Source organism: Euprymna scolopes, chromosome 27 (assembly GCF_053919585.1).
Source record: "Euprymna scolopes isolate OS-2025 chromosome 27, ASM5391958v1, whole genome shotgun sequence".
NCBI classification, from domain to species: Eukaryota; Metazoa; Mollusca; class Cephalopoda; order Sepiida; family Sepiolidae; genus Euprymna; species Euprymna scolopes.
Genome location: NC_136508.1, coordinates 63,741,646 through 63,762,802, shown reverse-complemented (window position 1 = coordinate 63,762,802; position 21,157 = coordinate 63,741,646). Strand labels below are relative to the sequence as shown.

Here is a 21,157-nt window from a genome sequence, read left to right as displayed (position 1 = left end):
TAAGAACAGATTAAAGGAATTTAATTTGTGATATGTTGCAAGATGCAAGCCAATGATTTCTGTAAAGAACAGAAAGCACCGTCTGGACTTCATCAGATGCAATGAAGATCCTGACTCTTCATATTGGTTAAAAGTGCTTTTTAGCGACAAAAGCAAGTTCAATAGACTAGGCAGTGATGGTAGGCAGTACGTTCGTCGGAGGAAAGACGAAGAATTTAATCCTAGGTGCTCAGTTTCAATGCTGCAAGGTGGTGGAGGTTCAGTTTTGGTGTGGGGCATTATTAGTACCAATGGTTATGGGCCTATAGTTCGCTTGCAAGGTCGAATTAATTCGACATTAATATGTTGAATGAGCATTTTCCATCTTAACTTTATTCGGAATTTGGATGATAATCCCATCTTCATGGAGGATAATGCTCCCATTCACACATTTCTTTCTTATACCAGCATACAATTGTTTCAGTTCATACTAATATTTTTATGCATAGTTTTCTGTATACATATTTTTCTTATTTTTCGTTCGATTTGGTATTCATCAGTGCTAAAAAATCTAAGATTGCTATATATATATATATATATATATATATATATATATATGATGATTGCAACGTCTTGTCAGACGAGTGCCACTCCCTCAGACATTTAAAATCCATGAGCCCAAATGCCTGAGGGAGTATCTATACAAAGATGATGTTACAGAGTCTTAGCTTTGTACGACAGCTAAGTCTCTCTCTCGGTTCAAAATGTTGAGATCCAGCAACAAGCAAGCAAGAGCAAGATAGCCAGCAACAAATTAAACTGCAGACCAGCTTAATGCGGGTACTGGTCTCCCGATTTATGGTTTTTTAAATCAGAGATTTGCTTCTCCTAGAAAGGTTGCCTTCACCATGGCTTACGGGAGCCCTCTCCACCCCAATACACATATACACACGCACAAATATACACGGTGCTAGTTGGCCGTTGACCCAGAAAAAGAGTTAATTCGCCCTTTGGAAGGTCTTGTTTTAATCCTTCAGGGAGACTAGCCGCCCTATATATATATATATATAAAAGTGAACGTGTCTGTCTGTCTGTGTACATTTCCCTACGCAATAACTCTGTCAATTTTTAGTCTATAGACTCGAAATTTGAAATACCGGGTACTGAGATTTGGGAAAATTGATGTGACGAGTGTCAGCCAGAAATTTGGCTGTTAAGGGGTCAAATTTCAACGATTTGACCTTTAAGAACTCTACCAAACTCCTCCGACAATTTTGGGTCTAGACACTTGAAATTTTAGATATAGGTTCCTTGAACCTGGATCTAACTTAATAAAGTGATTTGAGCCCGAAACTATAAATTTTAAGGGGTCATAATAGGGGTCAAATTTTAAAAAATTAACCATTTTTTTTTGTTTTTTTGCTTTTTTTGCACAGCATACACCTCCAAACACCCGAGCAACGCCGAGCACCCCTGCTAGTATATATATATGTATATATATATATATATATATATATATAGCAATCTAAAGATGTTTTGAAATATCAAAAATATACTGGTGCACAAGGCATTTTTCAAGAAGTCAACACAAAAAAATAAATCTACGATCATTATTTGTTTTATAATGATTTTTTAAATCTTGAAACTTAGTTTAGCTTTATATATATTTGCAGCATCAGACATAGAACCGTTATATGCTCAAGTTAATAAAGGCCCTAAAAATTTGAGCAAAAAAAAGAATGGTAAGTTGAAAGAGATTCCTGCATGATTAGCTGAAATTACTTATCATTACTTACATCATATTATTAATATCATAGGAATGTTGTTTTGTTAGTATGCTGTTTATTATAGTTAATATAGTTGGATCTCCTTTTTTTTTCTTTTACTAACTAATTAAATGAAATTTGTTTCAGGTAACATAAAAAAATTTACAATTCTGTTTTATAAAGCTTATTTTTATCAAATGAATATGGTCGAACGAATCGACCGAAATATCTTGGTTCAGACTTTTTGTGTCTTTACTTCTACTATTCTGTTATCACACTTATCCACCATTCCTTAAACTGTTTTTTTTTTGTCTGAAATTTGCATGTCAAAATGACTAATATCATAGGAATACAGTTTTGTTGGCATGCATTTTTTTTTTTAATAGTTAGTTTTCCCATTTCTTTTTCCTTTACTAACCAACTATAATTAAATGGAATATTTTTTTCAGATACTAAAAAGATTCTTAATTTTTTTTTTTTTAACAAGTATAACGAATTCCATTGAATAGAAAGAGTCTAATGAATTTATTTAATAAAAAGAAACAGATTGATATTTGAGATTAATAGGTTATGTTTATAAGTTATTAAAATATTAGATCGCAAACTTTTTTTCCTAACTCAGCACGGAACACATTGCCTGCATCGGCTGTTATCTGTCAAAAAATCTACATACGTCTAAAATTTGATAAAACTGCACCTGATACCTACCCCTTCTCTGTACACATACATAAGTGTATATCATAGCCAGTGGCATTAACCCTAATCGGGTTAAACTGCCCTCCCCCCGAAATAGGAAGTGTTTAGGGAATATCAAATTCACAAGCAGCCCTAGTCACACATATATAATCTCGATTAGAGGAGATGACAATGTTCTGTTTTTGCAGTTCTTGCAGGGAGATGTCAATGTACTATTTCGTACTGACCAGGTTCAACGTTGCTTAACTTCTTTTATGGTTCCAGGCTGTATCATGACTAATGCATACTTTTGATGAGTTGTGGTACACCTCCAGAGCATTGTAGCTTTCAGGATTTTGTTTTATTATTTTAACTTGCCGTTGCTTAACTTCCTGTATACAGGATGGAACAATAAAAATATCGCCATAAAGAAAACAACACTACAGATTCATTTTAAAACTTTTATTGAAAAAATCAATTCCGGTAACTTTATCATGTAATAGAGCTGACATCTATTTAATGTGGCCGCTTTCAGCCTCAATCACCGTCTCAATGCTGATCCGGAACTGGGAACATGCTTTTTCCACAAGCACCGGTGAGAGCTCGGCGAATACTTGGCGGTGATCAGGCTGACTTTGGTGCCGTGGGAGGTCATGTTGGTGATGTTCTCGACGTATGACCAAACGAAGTAGTCCAGTGGGTTCAGGTGAGGGGAGGAGGGGAGCTAGTGAGAGAAGGATACAAAGTCATAGCACTCCTTCTGAAGTCTGGGTTTCTCTGGACTTGTGAGCTGGTGGCAAATCCTGCTGCCACACCCAGGGTCTTCCAGCGACCACCTGATTGCCCCAGGGGATCTCCACACCCTTCAGCACACCCAGGTACACTTTGGTGTTGACTTTCAAGCCGACTTCAAAGATGTGAGGTGACATGATGTGACCCCCACTTGAAACCACACCAAAGACCATAACCGTGACCAGAAACTTTGTTTTCATCACCTTGGGCATGTCCCTGTTATTTGTGGCAATCCAGCAATGCATTTTTTGGAAGTGCTGGCAATAGTCTTGGTGTCATAACTTGGATCAGTAGAGAGCCTAAGTTGTACAGTGGCGCATCTCCAATCTCGCTCATTGAATATTGTGTCACTTTCAGACATGATAGAAGGCTTTTATCGCTCTTGGGATTTGTGGTAGATGGTTTGCAACAAAAAAGGAAAACTGATTTTCATCAAGCGGAAATGGAAACATGTCTTTTCTAGGGCAACCATTTTATGGTTCCATGCTGTATCATGACTAATGCGTAGTTTTGATGAGTTGTGGTACACCTCCAGAGCATTGTAGCTTTCAGGACTTTGTTTTATTATTTTAACTAGCCGGGCGCCTAGCATTGCCTGGTTGAAAAATATGCTTAAATATGAGATATTTTTTCTCCAGATTTCGTATTTATTATTATAGAGCCGATTCTCTATTCTCTATTTATTATCATATTGTACCCACAACAACGTTCTGTGACCTTGCATCTCAGAGGAGATGCAGTTTGAAAATAATGGAGCCACACAGACATAAGGAATTTTATAAATTAAATGGTGGGCTTAATCATTTGAAACAACAACAACAAAAAACAAAATTGTTTTGAAGTAGTCTCGTTTGCCAATAAAAAAGGAAAATTTGATAAGTGCTGAAGTGCCAAAAATTAATATGTTCTCAATCGTCGGGTCTCCCTGATAGTTTATATGTATATATATATAAAAAGAGAGAATTAAATTATGTTTAATTATTCAATTCTTATTTCTATAATATAGCTCAGAACTGATACAAATTTATGTATTACTTTTGTTTGTTTTTTTTTTTTTATCTAAAAACTAAAATGTCCCAAAATATAAAGGAATAAATAGTTTTATTGCTTAAGAAATTTCAAAATTATCGATTTGTTTTGTTCTGGAAGTTATACCCACATTTCAGAGATAAAAAAAATTCTGGTTGGAATTAAAATAAAACTTTCTCACGCACCGCCGTCATATCAAAGAACCCATTTCAGATTGTTCTTAATTCTAACCATTTTGCATGTCCACTATGACTAACATTGTCATTGTAGTCTTAGAAATAACATAGAAACTGGTAAAAATTAAATTTTTTCTTTGTTCCTATACCTGTCATTAAACTCTTTCCTGATTATCCCGAGTATTCACGGGATAGGCATTCCGAACATTTTTTTAAAAATCATCATCATCATCATCAGTTTTATCTTTAATGTTCAGCAGAGCGTTACCACAGTCGACCAAAAGAAGAGTTTATCAGACAATTAAAGAACTCCCAGAATTTTCACCTGAATCCGCTCCCCGGTTGGATCTGAACTTCTGTATATATATATATATAAAATATATTTTGGTCATCGACATACAGATCTGTTTCGTTGTTTCACAACTCATCAGTGCCGCTAGACTAACACCTATCCCAAGCCGAGGATCGAACCTAGAACCGTCGTGATGACAGTCGGCAGTTCTACCTCCTGACTACGGAAGCGGTGGCCGCAAATTAATCTGTCCGAATGTCTATTTAAATAAACATCCGTCCGCCGCTCGTAGAGGGCTCAAACGTTTGTTTGTAAACAAACCGCGAGCTTCGCATTTATATATATATATATAACTATATATATATATATATATATAACTACTTCATTTATTCACATAAATTTAATATACGAAAGTATAGATTTATGCGTAAACTTTAAGTATTTACTTCAAAAGTGCTCAATACGTAGGTAGAGCTAGTTAGTAATTCACGCATAAGCCTGACGAATCCTATAGTTGGATGAAACGCAGAATATTCAGTGTAGCTTAATCGCCATATATATTTTATAAATTACTATATATATATATATATATATATATATAATAAAAATTACAATTAAATTTACCAAAATGATCCAAGCTGTAAAAACTAAAGTATATTATAAATATTAAAGAATTAATATTTATAAAGTAATCTCAACCGGATGTAAAAGATCGATAAAACCAAGTAGGAGATAGAGCTTATAATAAGAGCAAATAGTTAATAAAACATGTTAAAAAACACTTTGAAAAAGAGTTAAAAACATATTTAATCTGAAAAGGAAACACTTAATAAGTGGATAGTCCTTAATCCATGGAGTTTTGAAGAAATACTTTCCTTCTCATCAGAGGGTAGGAATTAGCAAAATGTGGGATCAGATTTTGCATACAAAAGTATTTGATGAAACTGCAAGTATGTCAAAGATCTTACTTGATAACAAAACGTGAAGCAGAGGGAATATGGTGAAAAAAAAAGGTGATTTCACGTGAATGGATAGTCAGGTGAAAGGTAAATTATCCAATGACGGTAAAATCCAAAAATGTGAGTTTAAGAAAGTTAATTTAATTTTCCATTCGCACAAGTAAAATCCAAGGAAATCGCGTAATTGGAAGATGGTCCAAAATAATCCAAAAGGCTGAAATCCGTGGAATAATTCACAAATATGTACAAGGAAAAGGGGGAAAAATTTCAATAATAATAAAAGAAAAATAAGATATGCTTTTAACACGGCTGCCGAGAACAACGTGTAATTAACAAAATCAGTAAAGAAGAAGAGAGAGAGAAAAAAAGATTAAATGGTGATAGAAGTGAATATAAATTAGAAAAGCAAATGTCAAAATGACCCAAACAGGATAACGTTATATATATAGATTTATGAAAGTATGATAGGTTATGAAAAGGAAGGATTGTAAAGAGATAGCTTCGAATTTAGGGGTATCAAAACCAAAGCAAAATATGATGAAAGTAAAAATAAAATAGATAAACCCCATAATTTATTATACCATACCTGTTCACACTGAAACACAATATTCTGTGGATCTATATTAAAAAACCTTGTTAAACTTTGTGACATATTTCCATTCTATGGAGGTCAGGCACAACCGAACACCCCATAATTTTATTATACCATATTTCTTCAAACTGAAACATAATTATCAAAGTATACTTACGCAGATAGATATGAAAAGTCTTTATTAAAGTTTGTGCCTATTTCCATTCTATGGAGGCCAGGCGCGAACGCAGATCCCACAATTTTATCATACCATCCATATTTAAGTTAAAACATACTTATCAAAGTATTATTATGTACATCTATATCAAAAGCATGTGTAAACGTTTTTTTTAATTTTTAAATTTTATATTTCCATACTTTGTGGACCAGGCATGTACGCAGACTCCACAATTTTAATGAATCATCATTATGCCAGATCAACCATACCCATTCCTGTATCTCGATACATCTTCTATCATTATATGTGATCAGTTTTCTATAATCAAGTTATCTCAGTTAGCAATTTATTGTTTCCACAAGGTATACATAAGAATATTGTTTAATTCAGGACCAAAAAAAAATGGCAAAATTTTGTCTTTACTGCATTTTTAGTCGCTCACCTTAAAAACGGTAGAATAAAACCTTTCCTTAAACAATTCACATAGTCTATGTAATCAACAAACAAGGATATTTATTGAGCTTGAACTTTTTTTATCTTTACAAAGAATTTTTTAAAAATTTCAAGTTTTTTTTTTAATCCATTACGACTGGTATATGCTAATTAATTCAACTAAATTATTGACCTATATATATATATATATATATATATATATATATAGCGAGAGAGAGAATAAATGACAAAAATTTATATTCCAAAATTCATGATGTTGACCATTTTATAATTTATTCCTTTAATTCAGTTGACGTATACAATTCTTGACAGTATCTGTTTGATAGTGCAAAATCAATCACTTAATTCTTATATTAATCAGTGAATCTATTATGCCCTTAACTCATCAGAAGAAATAGCAACAATCAATCCGTCAAAAGGAACTGAAATGAATAAATTATAAGATGGTCAACATCATGAATTTTGGGATATAACTTTTTGTCATTTATTCTCTATATTGCTCGGCAATTACATTGAGCTTCTTAAATAAGGATTGATATATATTATAAGAAAATATATTTCTACAGAAATATATATATATATGTGTGTGTGTGGAAGAGTGTATCAGATATATGGATGCAGTGTGATGATGTTTGTAAGAGAAAACCCTAACCATAACCTAAACCTGGCTTGTAAAGGTTAAGAAAATGTGTTGCCTGGGAAGAAATGATATCAGGATAATAATATATGATAAAAATGAACTTGAAAGAAAGAGGGATAAATAAAGACTTGGTCAGAGATAGGTTATTTAAGAAGTCAATTTCTTAAAGATGTCCACAGTATGCAACATGTAAAACGGACGTTAAACTGATGATAATGATGATGCTGCTGATGATGGAAACTTGTAAATTTTTTTTTTTTTTTTTTTTTTGTTTGCTTATTTATTGACTTTTCTCCTGATTCACAGCATTTGCATTACAAATTTTTTTTTTTACAATCCCAATTGCTTATTGGTTCGCTGACAGAGGAGGGATTGTCTGTTCGTTTGTTCGCACTTTAATCAATAACCATGCCTGGAATTTTTTTTTTTTTTTTTTTTTTTTTTTTTTTTTGAAATTTTGCACAGCCATTAGTCATGGTGAAAGTAAATCTTTACCAGAATGGATTTTCCGGGATTACTTTGGTTGCCGAACCCCACCCTTACCTCAGGAGCCATTTTATAGAGTAAAATTGCCCAAAAATCGTCCATCCATTTATTTGCTTGCATTTTTCTCAATAACCTTGGATATTTTTTAAATTTTGCACAAACATTAGTCATGGTAAAAGTAAATTTTTCACTCATGGAGTGGGGATCTTACATGCACGACTTGTTTATTATTGAAACTAGATGTTCTGTTTGCTGGTAATTTCTTGTTTTCCGTGAATCTTGAGACTTTTAGTTTTTTTTGTTTTTTTTGCCGTGTGATAAATTCTCATCCTATTTTTCTTTTCTTATGTGTTTTTTCTTAATACAAGTCACTTTCTGCATATTTAGTTCTCTCCCTTTGCAAGAACTGTGACACTAAGATCGGAAAGTGGAATTGAGAAATCAGCGCCGCTGAGGAGACACACTTTGATTTGCATCTCAGGCGATTAACAATAAACTAACCCTTTCACAAAGAGAAAAAGCAGAGCTTGGGAAGGGTGGGCCTCCTAGAACTGCACAGAATGAGTATCAAACCGCAATCAACAGGGACCATGTTATTACAGTTCTAATTTCTGTTGATGGGGGCGGGGGGGGGGGGCGAGGATAAAAATATTTAATTTTTAACAATCAATGTGTGCTTTAGTTTTTTTTGTTTTTTGTTCAAATATAAAAGAATAATTTTTCACTGGTTTATTTCTGTGTCATGTTAAAAATTCTAAATTGAAACGGATACTGAGAAAAATATAATTTTGTTTTAATAATGATTGTAAACGATTTTATTTGAAAGTAAAATTTTGAATTACAAAACTAATGCTGTGAGAAATTTAAATAAAGCAGTTGAGGGTGAAGAAATTAATGTTTTTAGCCAATTTTTCGATATTTGTTGTCCGAAGGGTTGAGCTTCAAAACAATACCAATCTCATGAAAATCCGTTGCCTCTGTCGAAACTTTTAGACAGACATACATACATGCATACATACATTTAAACAGACAGGTGAGATCTATATTATAGATGTCATTATGTCGTCCCCGATATGTACACCCACTATACAACAATAATAATTTAAAAAAAAAACGTATGTTTATTTTTTAGCCAATGTCGAAGACTTGTATGCCCAAGTTGATAAATCAAAGAAACCTCAAAACAAGAATGGTAAGTTGAACGAAATCTTATATAAAATGTGGATTTTGTCTGTCCGTCCATCAGTCACAATGTTTTTAAACGTCATAAATATATTGTAGAATTTGTCTCATTTCGAAATATCAGAACTTAACTACTTTTAGAAATGGAGAATGTTGCAATAATAAATTCCCTACAAATAAAGCAGATGTCATGACCAGAAATTGAAACCGAAACCTTGATATCTTCACTCTGAGGTTCTATCAGCTGGTCTATTTTGATGTTCTTATACATAGAGCTGAAGACATTACTTTGATAGAATAATCATAGCTTTTGGAGGATGTCATAGATTTATGACTTATGTCATAAGCAATAAGGAAAAAAATATATCAATAGGTAAAGTTTATCACTAGCATTGTAAATTATTTTAATAAGTATATTTTATAGTATATTTTTATTCATCATGAAAACGGTTCTCCGAGGCATTACCTCCTCTTTAAGCGGGGAGGGGCAGTATAGTATATGTCCTGTCTCACTATCCTCCTAAAATGTTTTTGTGGGAGCAAAGATAGTGTACTATCTATTTTGTTATCATATCATCCTTCCAGGCACTACCTTCTCTTTTTGAGGATCAGTATGTACGAGGGCTGTTCCAAAAGTAAAGCCTCCTATTTTTTTAACTCAAAAAGTTGAAGAGCTACAAAGACTGGAGTGGTACCAGCAAAACGAGCAACCTTTTGTGCTCCAGAATTAATTTGTGTACATAGTCACCACCATTCTTGATGCACTTTTGCCAGAAATTCAATGCTGCATCTCTGCTTCTGGCGCATGTCGATGACAGGGGTTGCTTTCTTAGTTTCACATCGTCAATATCTACAACAAAGAGATGAAACTTTACGGTCATGAATGCATAAGTTGTTGTTGTTTTATAATGATTTTTTAAATCTTGAAACTTAGTTTAGCTTTATATATATTTGCAGCATCAGACATAGAACCGTTATATGCTCAAGTTAATAAAGGCCCTAAAAAATTGAGCAAAAAAAAGAATGGTAAGTTGAAAGAGATTCCTGCATGATTAGCTGAAATTACTTATAATTACTTACATCATATTATTAATATCATAGGAATGTTGTTTTGTTAGCATGCTGTTTATTATAGTTAATATAGTTTGATCTCCTTTTTTTTTTTTCTTTTACTAACTAATTAAATGAAATTTGTTTCAGGTAACATATAAAAAAATTTACAATTCTGTTTTATAAAGCTTATTTTTACCAAATGAATATGGTCGAACGAATCGACCGAAATATCTTGGTTCAGACTTTTTGTGCCTTTACTTCTACTATTCTGTTACCACACTTATCCACCGTTCCTTAAACTGTTTTTTTTTTTATTTTGTCTGAAATTTGCATTTCAAAATGACTAATATCATAGGAATACAGTTTTGTTGGCATGCCTTTTTTTTTAATAGTTAGTTTTCCCATTTCTTTTTCCTTTACTAACCAACTATAATTAAATGGAATATTTTTTTCAGATACTAAAAAGATTCTTCATTTTTATTTTAAGCAAGTATAACGAATTCTGTTGAATAGAAAGAGTCTAATGAATTTATTTGATAAAAAGAAACAGATTGATATTTAAGATTAATAAGTTATGCTTATAAGTTATTAAAATAGTGGAGAATATTAGATCGCAAACTTTTGAGGAATGTTTTGTTAGCATGCTGTTTATTATAGCTAATATAGTTGGATCTCCTTTTTTCTTCTAACTAATTAAATGAAATTTGTTTCAGGTAATATATAAAAAAAAAATTTACAGTTCTGTTTTATAAAGTTCATTTTTACCAAATGAATATGGTCGAACGAATCGACCGGAATATCTTGGTTCAGTTTTAATATCTTTGTATCACTATTTCTACTAGTATGTTGACTTGTTTATCTATCATTTTATAAACTAATTTTCCATTTTGTCTGAAATTTATATTTTAAATTAACTCTTTAATATCTCTCCTCCTCTCTCCTCCTTCTCTCAGGTGAAGAATATATTTCAGAGAATATCTACCTGGTTTATATAATAGTGCAAGAGCTATTCATATTAATTCAAATGATGTATATATATATATATATATATATATATATATATATATATATATATATATATAGATCACAACTTAATGAATCTTGTGCTTTCAAGTCTTAAAAAATACTTTTGGGAAGTAATATTTTTATATAAGACAATCCCAGCCAAATAAAATTGCTCAACATACTAGATAGAGCAAATCAAAAATTTACAGTTTTTATATTTAAATTTTATTCAGAAAAATATAATTTCCAGACCAAAATTTATTGGATGAACAAAGAATACAACATTTAAAGTGATTTCCTTAATCCATGGATTTTCGATGTAAGCTCATCTCCTCAGAGGAATTTTTGTTTTGAAAATTATATTCTTCTGAATGAAATTTTAAAATGAAAACTGAGATTTTATATATATATATATATATATATAACTACTTCATTTATTCACATAAATTTAATATACGAAAGTATAGATTTATGCGTAAACTTTAAGTATTTATTTCAAAAGTGCTCAATACGTAGGTAGAGCTAGTTAGTAATTTATAAAATATATATGGCGATTAAGCTACACTGAATATTCTGCGTTTCATCCAACTATAGGATTCGTCAGGCTTATGCGCATAAGCCTGACGTATCCTATAGTTGGATGAAACGCAGAATATTCAATGTAGCTTAATCGCCATATATATTTTATAAATTACTATATATATATATATATATATATATATATATATATATATAAGATAAAATAAAAATTACAATTAAATTTACCAAAATGACCCAAGATGGTAAAATTAAAGTATATTATAAATATTAAAGAATTAATATTTATAAAGTTATCTCAGCCAGATGTAAAAGCTCGATAAAACCAAATAGGAGATAGAGCTTATAATATGAGCAAACAGTTAATAAAACATGTTAAAAAAACACTTTGAAATGAGTTAAAAACATATTTAATCTGAAAAGGAAACCCTAGATAAATGGATAGTCCTTAATCCGCGGAGTTTCGAAGAAATACTTTCCTTCTCATCATCATCTCATATATATATATATATATATATATATATATATATATATATATATATACACACACTGTTATGCATGTTTCGTTAAATAGTAGGTATAATTCCTGTTTTTTTCTCTTTTGATCCATCTTTTCCATTGTTACATTTGAACAGAACGTTCGAACTAGTGTTGGGACGATTAATCGGAATCGAGAATCGGAAAAATCGGAACTTTTTGGAGTATCGGAATCAGAAAAATTTGAGCGTATTTTCCGATGCCAAAACCGATTCCTTTAATTATCTAGTTTAATTGTATTTTGTTCTTACAAAACATCTTCCACTGCTTGTAGTAATAATAAAATAATAAATATTTATTGATTTAAACTTCCAGTAAAACTAAAATCTCTAGATCACCCCCTCACAAGTGTGTTTTTACGTTTGAGAAAATACGTGAACATTTAAGATGTGTTTTTACAGTAATCGGGACAAAATAACAATTTTATAGTAAAATATTTAGAGATTTATAAAGAATCGGAATCGGTAATTGTATCGGAATTGGGGATTTAGTACGGAATCGGTAATTGTATCGGAATCGGAAAAAAATACTGGAATCGTCCCATCCCTAGTTCGAACATTGGTCTGCCAGATTGACAAGATGAATTGCAAGAGAAAAAAAAACAAGAAATATCCCTGCTGTTCAAAACATTATATATACAGGGTGTTTCAAAAGTCTTGGGAACATAACGATTTTTAATAACTCAAAATGTTCCCAAGACTTTTGAAACACCCTGTATATTTGCGGTTGGACGATTAACAGAAAAATCAGAGCTTTTTGGGGTATTGGAATCGGAAAAATTTTAGCCTATTTTCCGATGCCAAAACCGATTCCTTAAATTATCTTTTTTATTTGACTTTTGGTTTAAGAAACATCTTCCACTACTTGAAGTAATAATAAAACAATAAATATTTATTGATTTAAACTTCAAGTAAGACAAAAATCTCCACCTCACAAGTGTGTTGTTAACGTTAATAATCATACATTTATTCTAACTCAAGTTTGGTATTAACCAAAATAAAAGACATCTCAAATAGTGTAGTTTACATGTAGAGAAATAATAAAATGTTATTTTGGCACAATGGTTATAGTGTTTTCTAATGGGCTGGGAGACCAGGTTTCAATCTTTGGTCTAGTGATAGCAAAAACTCAAAAATGGTACTTTGTGTGTCCTTGCTAATGGCACAATGCTTACAGTGTTTGCTAATGGGCCGGGAGACGAGAGTTCAATCCTTAATCTAGGTGCTTTATGCACTCTTGCTAAAAAATCAACATTATAATGTGAGGATCTACGATACCGAAGTATTTCAAGGAAAATGCTGGCGCTTTTCGTTATATTTTGGAAATGAAGTACTCTATTGTGCTCATTCTATTTATTTTTATTTTTGATTTTCCTCATGGTAAGTCCAGGAGTAACTAAGAGGATATTAGTAGAAAAAGAGATATGATAACGAACTGGTAATAGTCAGCTAACGTACTTCCTAACTTCCGGTGTGTCTGCTACCGGAAGTGGTGACAAAGTAAATTGTCGAAAATTTATCCTATTTCAGATAAATTCAACGCGAAAATAACGGCCTGGAAAAAAATAAGAGCATGAAAATAAAAAGGGGGGGGGGTAAAGAATAAAATATAAAGGTCTTGTTTCAAAACGAAGAGATTTTATTTACAATAAAGTTAGTTGCAAATTTTTCCCTTTGTGGCCATTAAATTCAAAGAACAAAGAACGCCAAGGTAACCACATATAAGGAAAAAAAACCACACTGGTTCTTATATTGAAAATGTTGCATCAATGAACAAACACAATATTATGATTCAAAATAGTAGTTCCTAATCATACTCTCATATGTAATAACTTTTAGGAACGTACTCACAAATTGGAAGCCGGTCAGGCACGTGCCTTCTTCGTTTTTTCTCGATTTAAAGTCCTTTTAAAAAATTATACTCCTTCCAATTACATGCAGACCGTAGCCACGTAAATAGTCTTCAGAAGTACCCCTCGTCGCATGCCCGAGGTATTTTTGCCAGGCCTTCTTCTTTGAAGGAGGCTCGTCAAAATTCCATATTCACCGCCGGGCAATGAAACCACCTCCAATATCCTCGTCGCCGGAATTTCAAAAGAGGCCGAATCAAGGAGCTAGCATTTCCCTTTTCTTCAAATTAAAGGGAGTTTCGTACAAACCCAAAATATACGAAACTAAGAATCATAAGATACGAAACACAAAAAATCAAATATAAGAACCAGAATAAAGATATAATAAAAGTAAACAGGGGGGGGATGCACTATTATTGGTACAAAAAAATTCCGACAAAATCAGTTCCTTCGCTTTTTTCTCTCACTCTCATATCTCCTCTGTGCATGTACTCTTTTTTAATTACATTTTTCCGGTCGTTATTTTTTATTTAATAATAAATTTTTTCGGATCTTATTTTAATTAACAATAATTGAAATTAGTTGTTTTTTTTTTGTTTTTAAATAATTATTGAAAACACATATTGCGCTCTTTTTTTTTTTTTTTTTTAGGAATTATTGAAAACACGCTTAAAATTTTTTATTAAGAATTATTGAAATAAGTTTCATTTATATTTATTTATTTATTTTTAGAATTATTGAAATCGTTTTTTGCGCTTTTTTTTTTTTTTTTTTCTCAGAGAGAATTATTGAAAACACGTTTAAATTTTTTTTAAGTAATGAACTATTTAGGTTATGAAGCAATGTCAGCCACGGAACTGTGCATTGTTAATTTTTATTGTATATTTTTCGATAATGTCCTTTTCTTATATTTTATTTCAATAAATCATTTCACAATAGAAATACTGAAGAACAATAAAAGCGAAGGAACCGATTTGCCTTGTCACCGCTTCCGGTCAGACACACCGAAAGTTAGCTGAACTTTTTAATTTGACTAAAGAAAAAAAATCTAAGAAAATAAAACAAGAATTTTCAAATCTTTCGTATTATTTGTCTATTCGAGATTCTTATTGATTCTTACTTACATTTCTATTTGAATTTTTTGATGAACTTTTAAAATTAGATGCATGCATTAACACTTCAACATTTAAACACCGTTTGATACTAATACCTGAATTTGAGGAGAGAGAGTAGGTACATAACCGGATCGGAAGCGAGTAGTCCATGTCTAATTTAATCCTCTGAAAACACTCCGGTTGCGTACTTATTCCCTCTTCACAGATTCAAAATGGCTGAATGCAGGTTGCAAAAGTGTGCAGTGCTTAATGTCTAGAAAAGACATGATTCCATTTCCGTTTGATGGAAACTGGTTTTCTTTGGTTGTTGCAGACCATCTATCTATTAGTTGGCCAGTTGTGTTTAAATCCTAAGAGCGATAGGAGCCGTCTGTCATGTCTGAAAGTGACACAATGTTCAACTAGCAAGATCAGAGATGCGTCACTGTACAACTTACGCTCTCTACCGATCCAAGTTATGACAACAGGACCATTGCCAGCACCCTCAAAATACAAATCCACATGGTTCAACATTTGAGGGACGTGCCACAGTGTTGAAAACAAAGTTTCTGGCCACGGTTATGGGCTTTGGTGTGGTTTCAAGTGAGGGCCACATCATGCCACCTCACATCTTCAAAATCGGCTTGAAAGTTAACACCAAAGTGTACTTGGATGTGCTGAAGAGTGTCGTGATCCTCTGCTGCAATCAAGTGGCCGCTAGCAAACCCTAGATGTGGCAGCAGGATTTGGTTAAAAAAAAAAGCAGGCTTGGCTTCAGAAGGAGTGGTATGGCTTTGTACCCTTTCATCACTGCCCCCTCCCCCACTCCCTGAACCCGCTGGACTACTTCGTTTGGTTGCACATCGAGAATATCAGCAACATGACTTCCCACAACACCAAAGCCAGTCTGAACACTGCAATCTGAACTCCCGCCGGTGCTTGTGGAAAGGGCATGCTCCCAGTTCCGGACCCATATCGAGGCAGTGATTGAGGCTGAAGGCGGCTACATTGAATAGATATCAGCTCTACTACATTATCATATTACCTGAATTGATTTTTTTTTTCTATAAAAGTTTTAAAATAAAGCTGTAGAGTTATTTTCTTTAGAGTGGCACTTTTATCGTTCCACCCTGTAAGAAAAAAAAGAGACCATTCAGGAAATGAATGGGCTGGGAGACCAGGATTCAATCTTTGGTCTAGTGATAGCAAATTATAGTTATAAAAATATGTCTGGCATGGAGTATGACCACCCAGAATTTTACTTCTTTACTTGAAAAGTTATTGCCTCTATAAACTGAAGATTCATGTAGTGAAAGCAAACAACTAAAGCTCATTAAAAAAAGTAATGTTTGCTCACATACGAGATTCTCTGCTGTGGTTATCACCCACTTGAGAATTTCCAAAATTAATGTTCATACTAGATGGTGGATTTCCTGGTCAATCACTTTTTTTTATGCCCATAGATTAACAGCTGATTATCTCAAATAGTCTCTCTGGAGTGGTTCAAGTGATATCTGTAAGGGTGATTTTCTTTTTTTTTTTTTTTTTTAGGGGAGGCGAACTTTAAATTGACAACTGTTTTCTTTAATTGCAGATTTTGCAACTATCAATTATTTTGAGTTCAGCTTTATTTGGCAATTCATCATGAAAAGACTGACACTTGAGCAGCATGCACCAAAATTGTGCAAATATATTTTATTTACATTTGATGAAGAAATAATTTCACAAAATGGACCTGTCAACTGGCCACCTTATTCATGTGATTTAACACCATTAGATTATTTTCTTTGGGAACAAGTAAAACCCCATGTCTACGCTAACAGACATAATAGACTACTTGTAAGATAACAGTGGATGTGTTATTGCTGAAATACAACTTGATTTAATGCATAGAGTTTGTGAAAATTGGACCTCTAAATTATGCCACATACATGTGAGCCACATGTTTGAAATTATATTTAAATTCTAAATGCTAAAATTTAATTTTTGAAATAAACTACATATTTGTATGCTAAAAAAAATTTTCTGTGATTTATTTTTAAATTCGCCATCTCAAAAACAAACAAAAAAAACACACTTTATATTCCAGCAGGAGGGCAGAGGATGTCCGTTGGTTTTGTATGTGTCTCACAGAGAGATGGACCGTCAAGCCCTAAACTGAAAGACTGTGTGAGGTTGGAATTGTCTTAATTCGATTGGGCTAAGAATCTTGATTTGTAAATTGGTTGTCCAATAGAAGAAAACACATATCATTGTAACATCTCCCCCAAAAATAAAACTTTGCAACTTGTTTTAAACTGGAGTTGTAATTTTATTTCTGGGAAGAATCCTCCTGTTGAGGAACTGATCAAGACCACACAATTCCAAGACAAAACCTCAAACTTAACTCAGTCCGGAAGGATTTCATTTTAATTGGTCCAGGAAAGAAAAGATAGTGCAATATCAGAACAGATGCCACAGTTTCCTTCTAGCCAAAGGCTAAGGAACTTGTCATGTATCGGTTTTTGGTTGGAACCCCTTTACTGTACAGGGCTTTACGTTGTGAGTGATACAGTCGCATTTGCAAGTGATTTTTTTCAAGTGGTGATAAGAAATAATAAAACGCTTTTGTTTTGTTTTTTGTTTTGTTTTTTTCTTTTTCACCAACAATCTTCCAAAGCTCATTACTGAGCAGAAAATATCTTTTGAACCTTCATTAGTTTTTTAATACAACGAGCAAAGTTAAATTATTTGAACAATACACCTGAAGTCTGAGCATAAAACTCTGCATATTTAGAATAACACTTATTAAAAACAAAACTACAAAAAAATCTTTATAATATACATAGCCATCACAGAACAAAAATGTCATATTCCAAAAGTCACGTGGGTTTGGCTAGTAACTTTCTATTTAGCTTGTAAACGAAAATATTTTGTTGTCAAAGGTCAGCTAAAGATAAATTTGTCTGTAGATCCTTGTTGTACTAAATATACAATATAAATAATATAGTTATGTACTTACTATATGCAATATAAATAATATAGTTATGTACTTACTATATGCAATATAAATAATATAGTTATGTACTTACTATATACAATATAAATAATATAGTTATGTACTTACTATATACAATATAAATAATGTAGTTATGTACTTATTATATACAATATAAATAATATAGTTATGTATTTACTATATACAATATAAATAATATAGTTATGTACTTACTATATACAATATAAATAATGTAGTTATGTACTTACTATATACAATATAAATAATATAGTTATGTACTTACTATATACAATATAAATAATATAGTTATTTACTTACTATATACAATATAAATAATGTAGTTATGTACTTACTATATACAATATAAATAATGTAGTTATGTACTTACTATATACAATATAAATAATATAGTTATGTACTTACTATATACAATATAAATAATATAGTTATGTACTTGCTATATACAATATAAATAATATAGTTATGTACTTACTATATACAATATAAATAATATAGTTATGTACTTACTATATACAATATAAATAATGTAGTTATGTACTTACTATATACAATATAAATAATGTAGTTATGTACTTACTATATACAATATAAATAATGTAGTTATGTACTTACTATATACAATATAAATAATATAGTTATGTACTTACTATATACAATATAAATAATGTAGTTATGTACTTAGTATATGCAATATAAATAATGTAGTTATGTACTTAGTATATACAATATAAATAATATAGTTATGTACTTACTATATGCAATATAATGTAGTTATGTACTTACTATACAATATAAATAATGTAGTTATGCACTTACTATATACAATATAAATAATATAGTTATGTACTTACTATACAATATAAATAATGTAGTTATGTACTTACTATATACAATATAAATAATATAGTTATGTACTTACTATATACAATATAAATAATGTAGTTATGTACTTACTATATATAATATAAATGATATAGTTATGTACTTACTATATGCAATATAATGTAGTTATGTACTTACTATATTGCTAAATATAGAAAACTAGCAGGTCGGCCAGCGTTTTCCGGTCATAAAATATGCATAAATATTATATTTTAATTCATGCAGAAACTGAGATATATGCATACGAGCATTGTTTTTCTAAACAGTTCACTTCTTGTAAGCAAAAAAAAAAAAAAATACTTGAGCTGAGATCGAAACCCAAACCTAAAGACTGTGAATCAAGTACGATAACCATTATACCAGCTTGACATTATTATTAAAAAGTGTTTTCAATCCAACTTATACTTAACATAAAAAAGCTGTCATGTTCCACGACCATGCATGCGTAATCATAAACCAGTGGAAAGCAGATAGAAATCCGATCACCTCATGTACCAATTTTTCAATTTTAACCCCTTAGCAGCCCTTTTTCCGAATAAAAACCGATTAAAAAATTTTCTACATGTCTGAATACTCTATATACCAACTTTCAAGTATGTAGATCAGAAATTAATTGAATATATAGGTTGAGAGTTGTCCTCTCACACACACACACATTCTTATTTTTATGGATATATAGATTTGTTTGTTTGTTGGTTTTGTTTTTTCATTTAATTAAATATTTGTGATAATTTTAAATCAATACCTAACTTTGTATCTATATGTTGATACCGTAGTACCTTTAACATATGTGCATAAGCGGGTCACGGTTTTCAGAAAGTGGTAACATGCTACAATGCTACAAACATTAAATTAGCATAGCCATACACTGATTTTATCTTTGTAGTATGTTATCACTTTTTATCCTCTTTTTTAATAAATAGGATCTCCCGATCACCAGAGACACAGTGTAAAAAAAAAAATTAAAAATAAAAATTTAAAAAAAATGATATCGCTTTTGGATCATACAGACAGGCTTCTGGGCAATATATACATACGTAAAACTAAAATATACTTTCTTGATCTTCTAGCTAGGATCCAAGGGTAGTATCTGTTCTGTCTAAAGATGATATAATGATATCGTGGGGTTTCTGTCTGCACCGGGTGTCTATACAATGGAAATATGTCACAAAGTCCTATAAAGATATTAGAGATAAATCGTAATAACCAGATAAATTCTGATACTGATTAACCAGATTACTTGGATAAATACTTTTAAAATTTTAACAAAAGGACTACAATAATTTCGTAGAGTCTCCATTGATTCTGAACGTCCACAGAACGCCCAACAGTGACCTATTACATATGAAAGATTACATGCCACTGTGGAATTTTCACAGGTTCCGCTCGTAAATAAATGAATGTAGCTAGTGTTAGAATCAAATATAAACCTCAGATCAGCACAAATAATGGACGATTACAACCTGTGCAGTAAACGTACTCAGACGCATGTTCACAAAGTTATATTTTATTTTACTTAAAAATTTGCATTTACTAAGCTTTTAAAACTTTATTTAATTTTTTATTTTATTTTTTTATTTTTTTGCTGGTTAGAATTCTTTTGCTTTTTGCTTGTGAATAACAGCTCAGCTGTGAAACACATCTCTAATATATATCAAATTAATTTTTAAAAGAACATTTAATTACAGATTATCTATTGAATATGTGTACAAGAGAGGGTTGAGGACATACGTTGCATGGAGAGAAATTATGTGAATAGCCAATTTGAAACTATAAACAGACAGCCATGTTTTGTTTTGTTTTTTAATTTTTAAAGAGGAAATGGTTTTAATGATTTTTAACTGATAAAGAGCGACTATAAATGGAGGTCATCTGTTTCTCATTAATTAATGTTTGTGTTAATGATGTTTTTTTTTTTGTGACATTGGATTATGATGGGCATAAGACAAGCTTAGATTCGACGACTTCAGAGGGAGATTTAATCTGACTGGTTTTTTTTTTTC

General features: G+C 31.5%; 1 protein-coding gene across 4 annotated transcripts in view; it reads left to right on the top strand.

Moving 5' to 3' along the window:
* Positions 1-21,157, top strand: part of LOC145248869 (uncharacterized) — a 402,247-nt gene that overhangs the window by 344,131 nt on the left and 36,959 nt on the right. For 2 of the 4 annotated variants that reach the window (XM_080110617.1, XM_080110618.1), the window contains exons 16-18: positions 1,653-1,721; positions 9,129-9,188; positions 10,136-10,204. In XM_080110617.1, the coding sequence (XP_079966743.1) occupies positions 1,653-1,721; positions 9,129-9,188; positions 10,136-10,204 (198 nt within the window). The remainder of the gene's footprint in view (positions 1-1,652; positions 1,722-9,128; positions 9,189-10,135; positions 10,205-21,157) is intronic. The other 2 variants (XM_080110619.1, XM_080110620.1) reach the window with 2 other exon arrangements.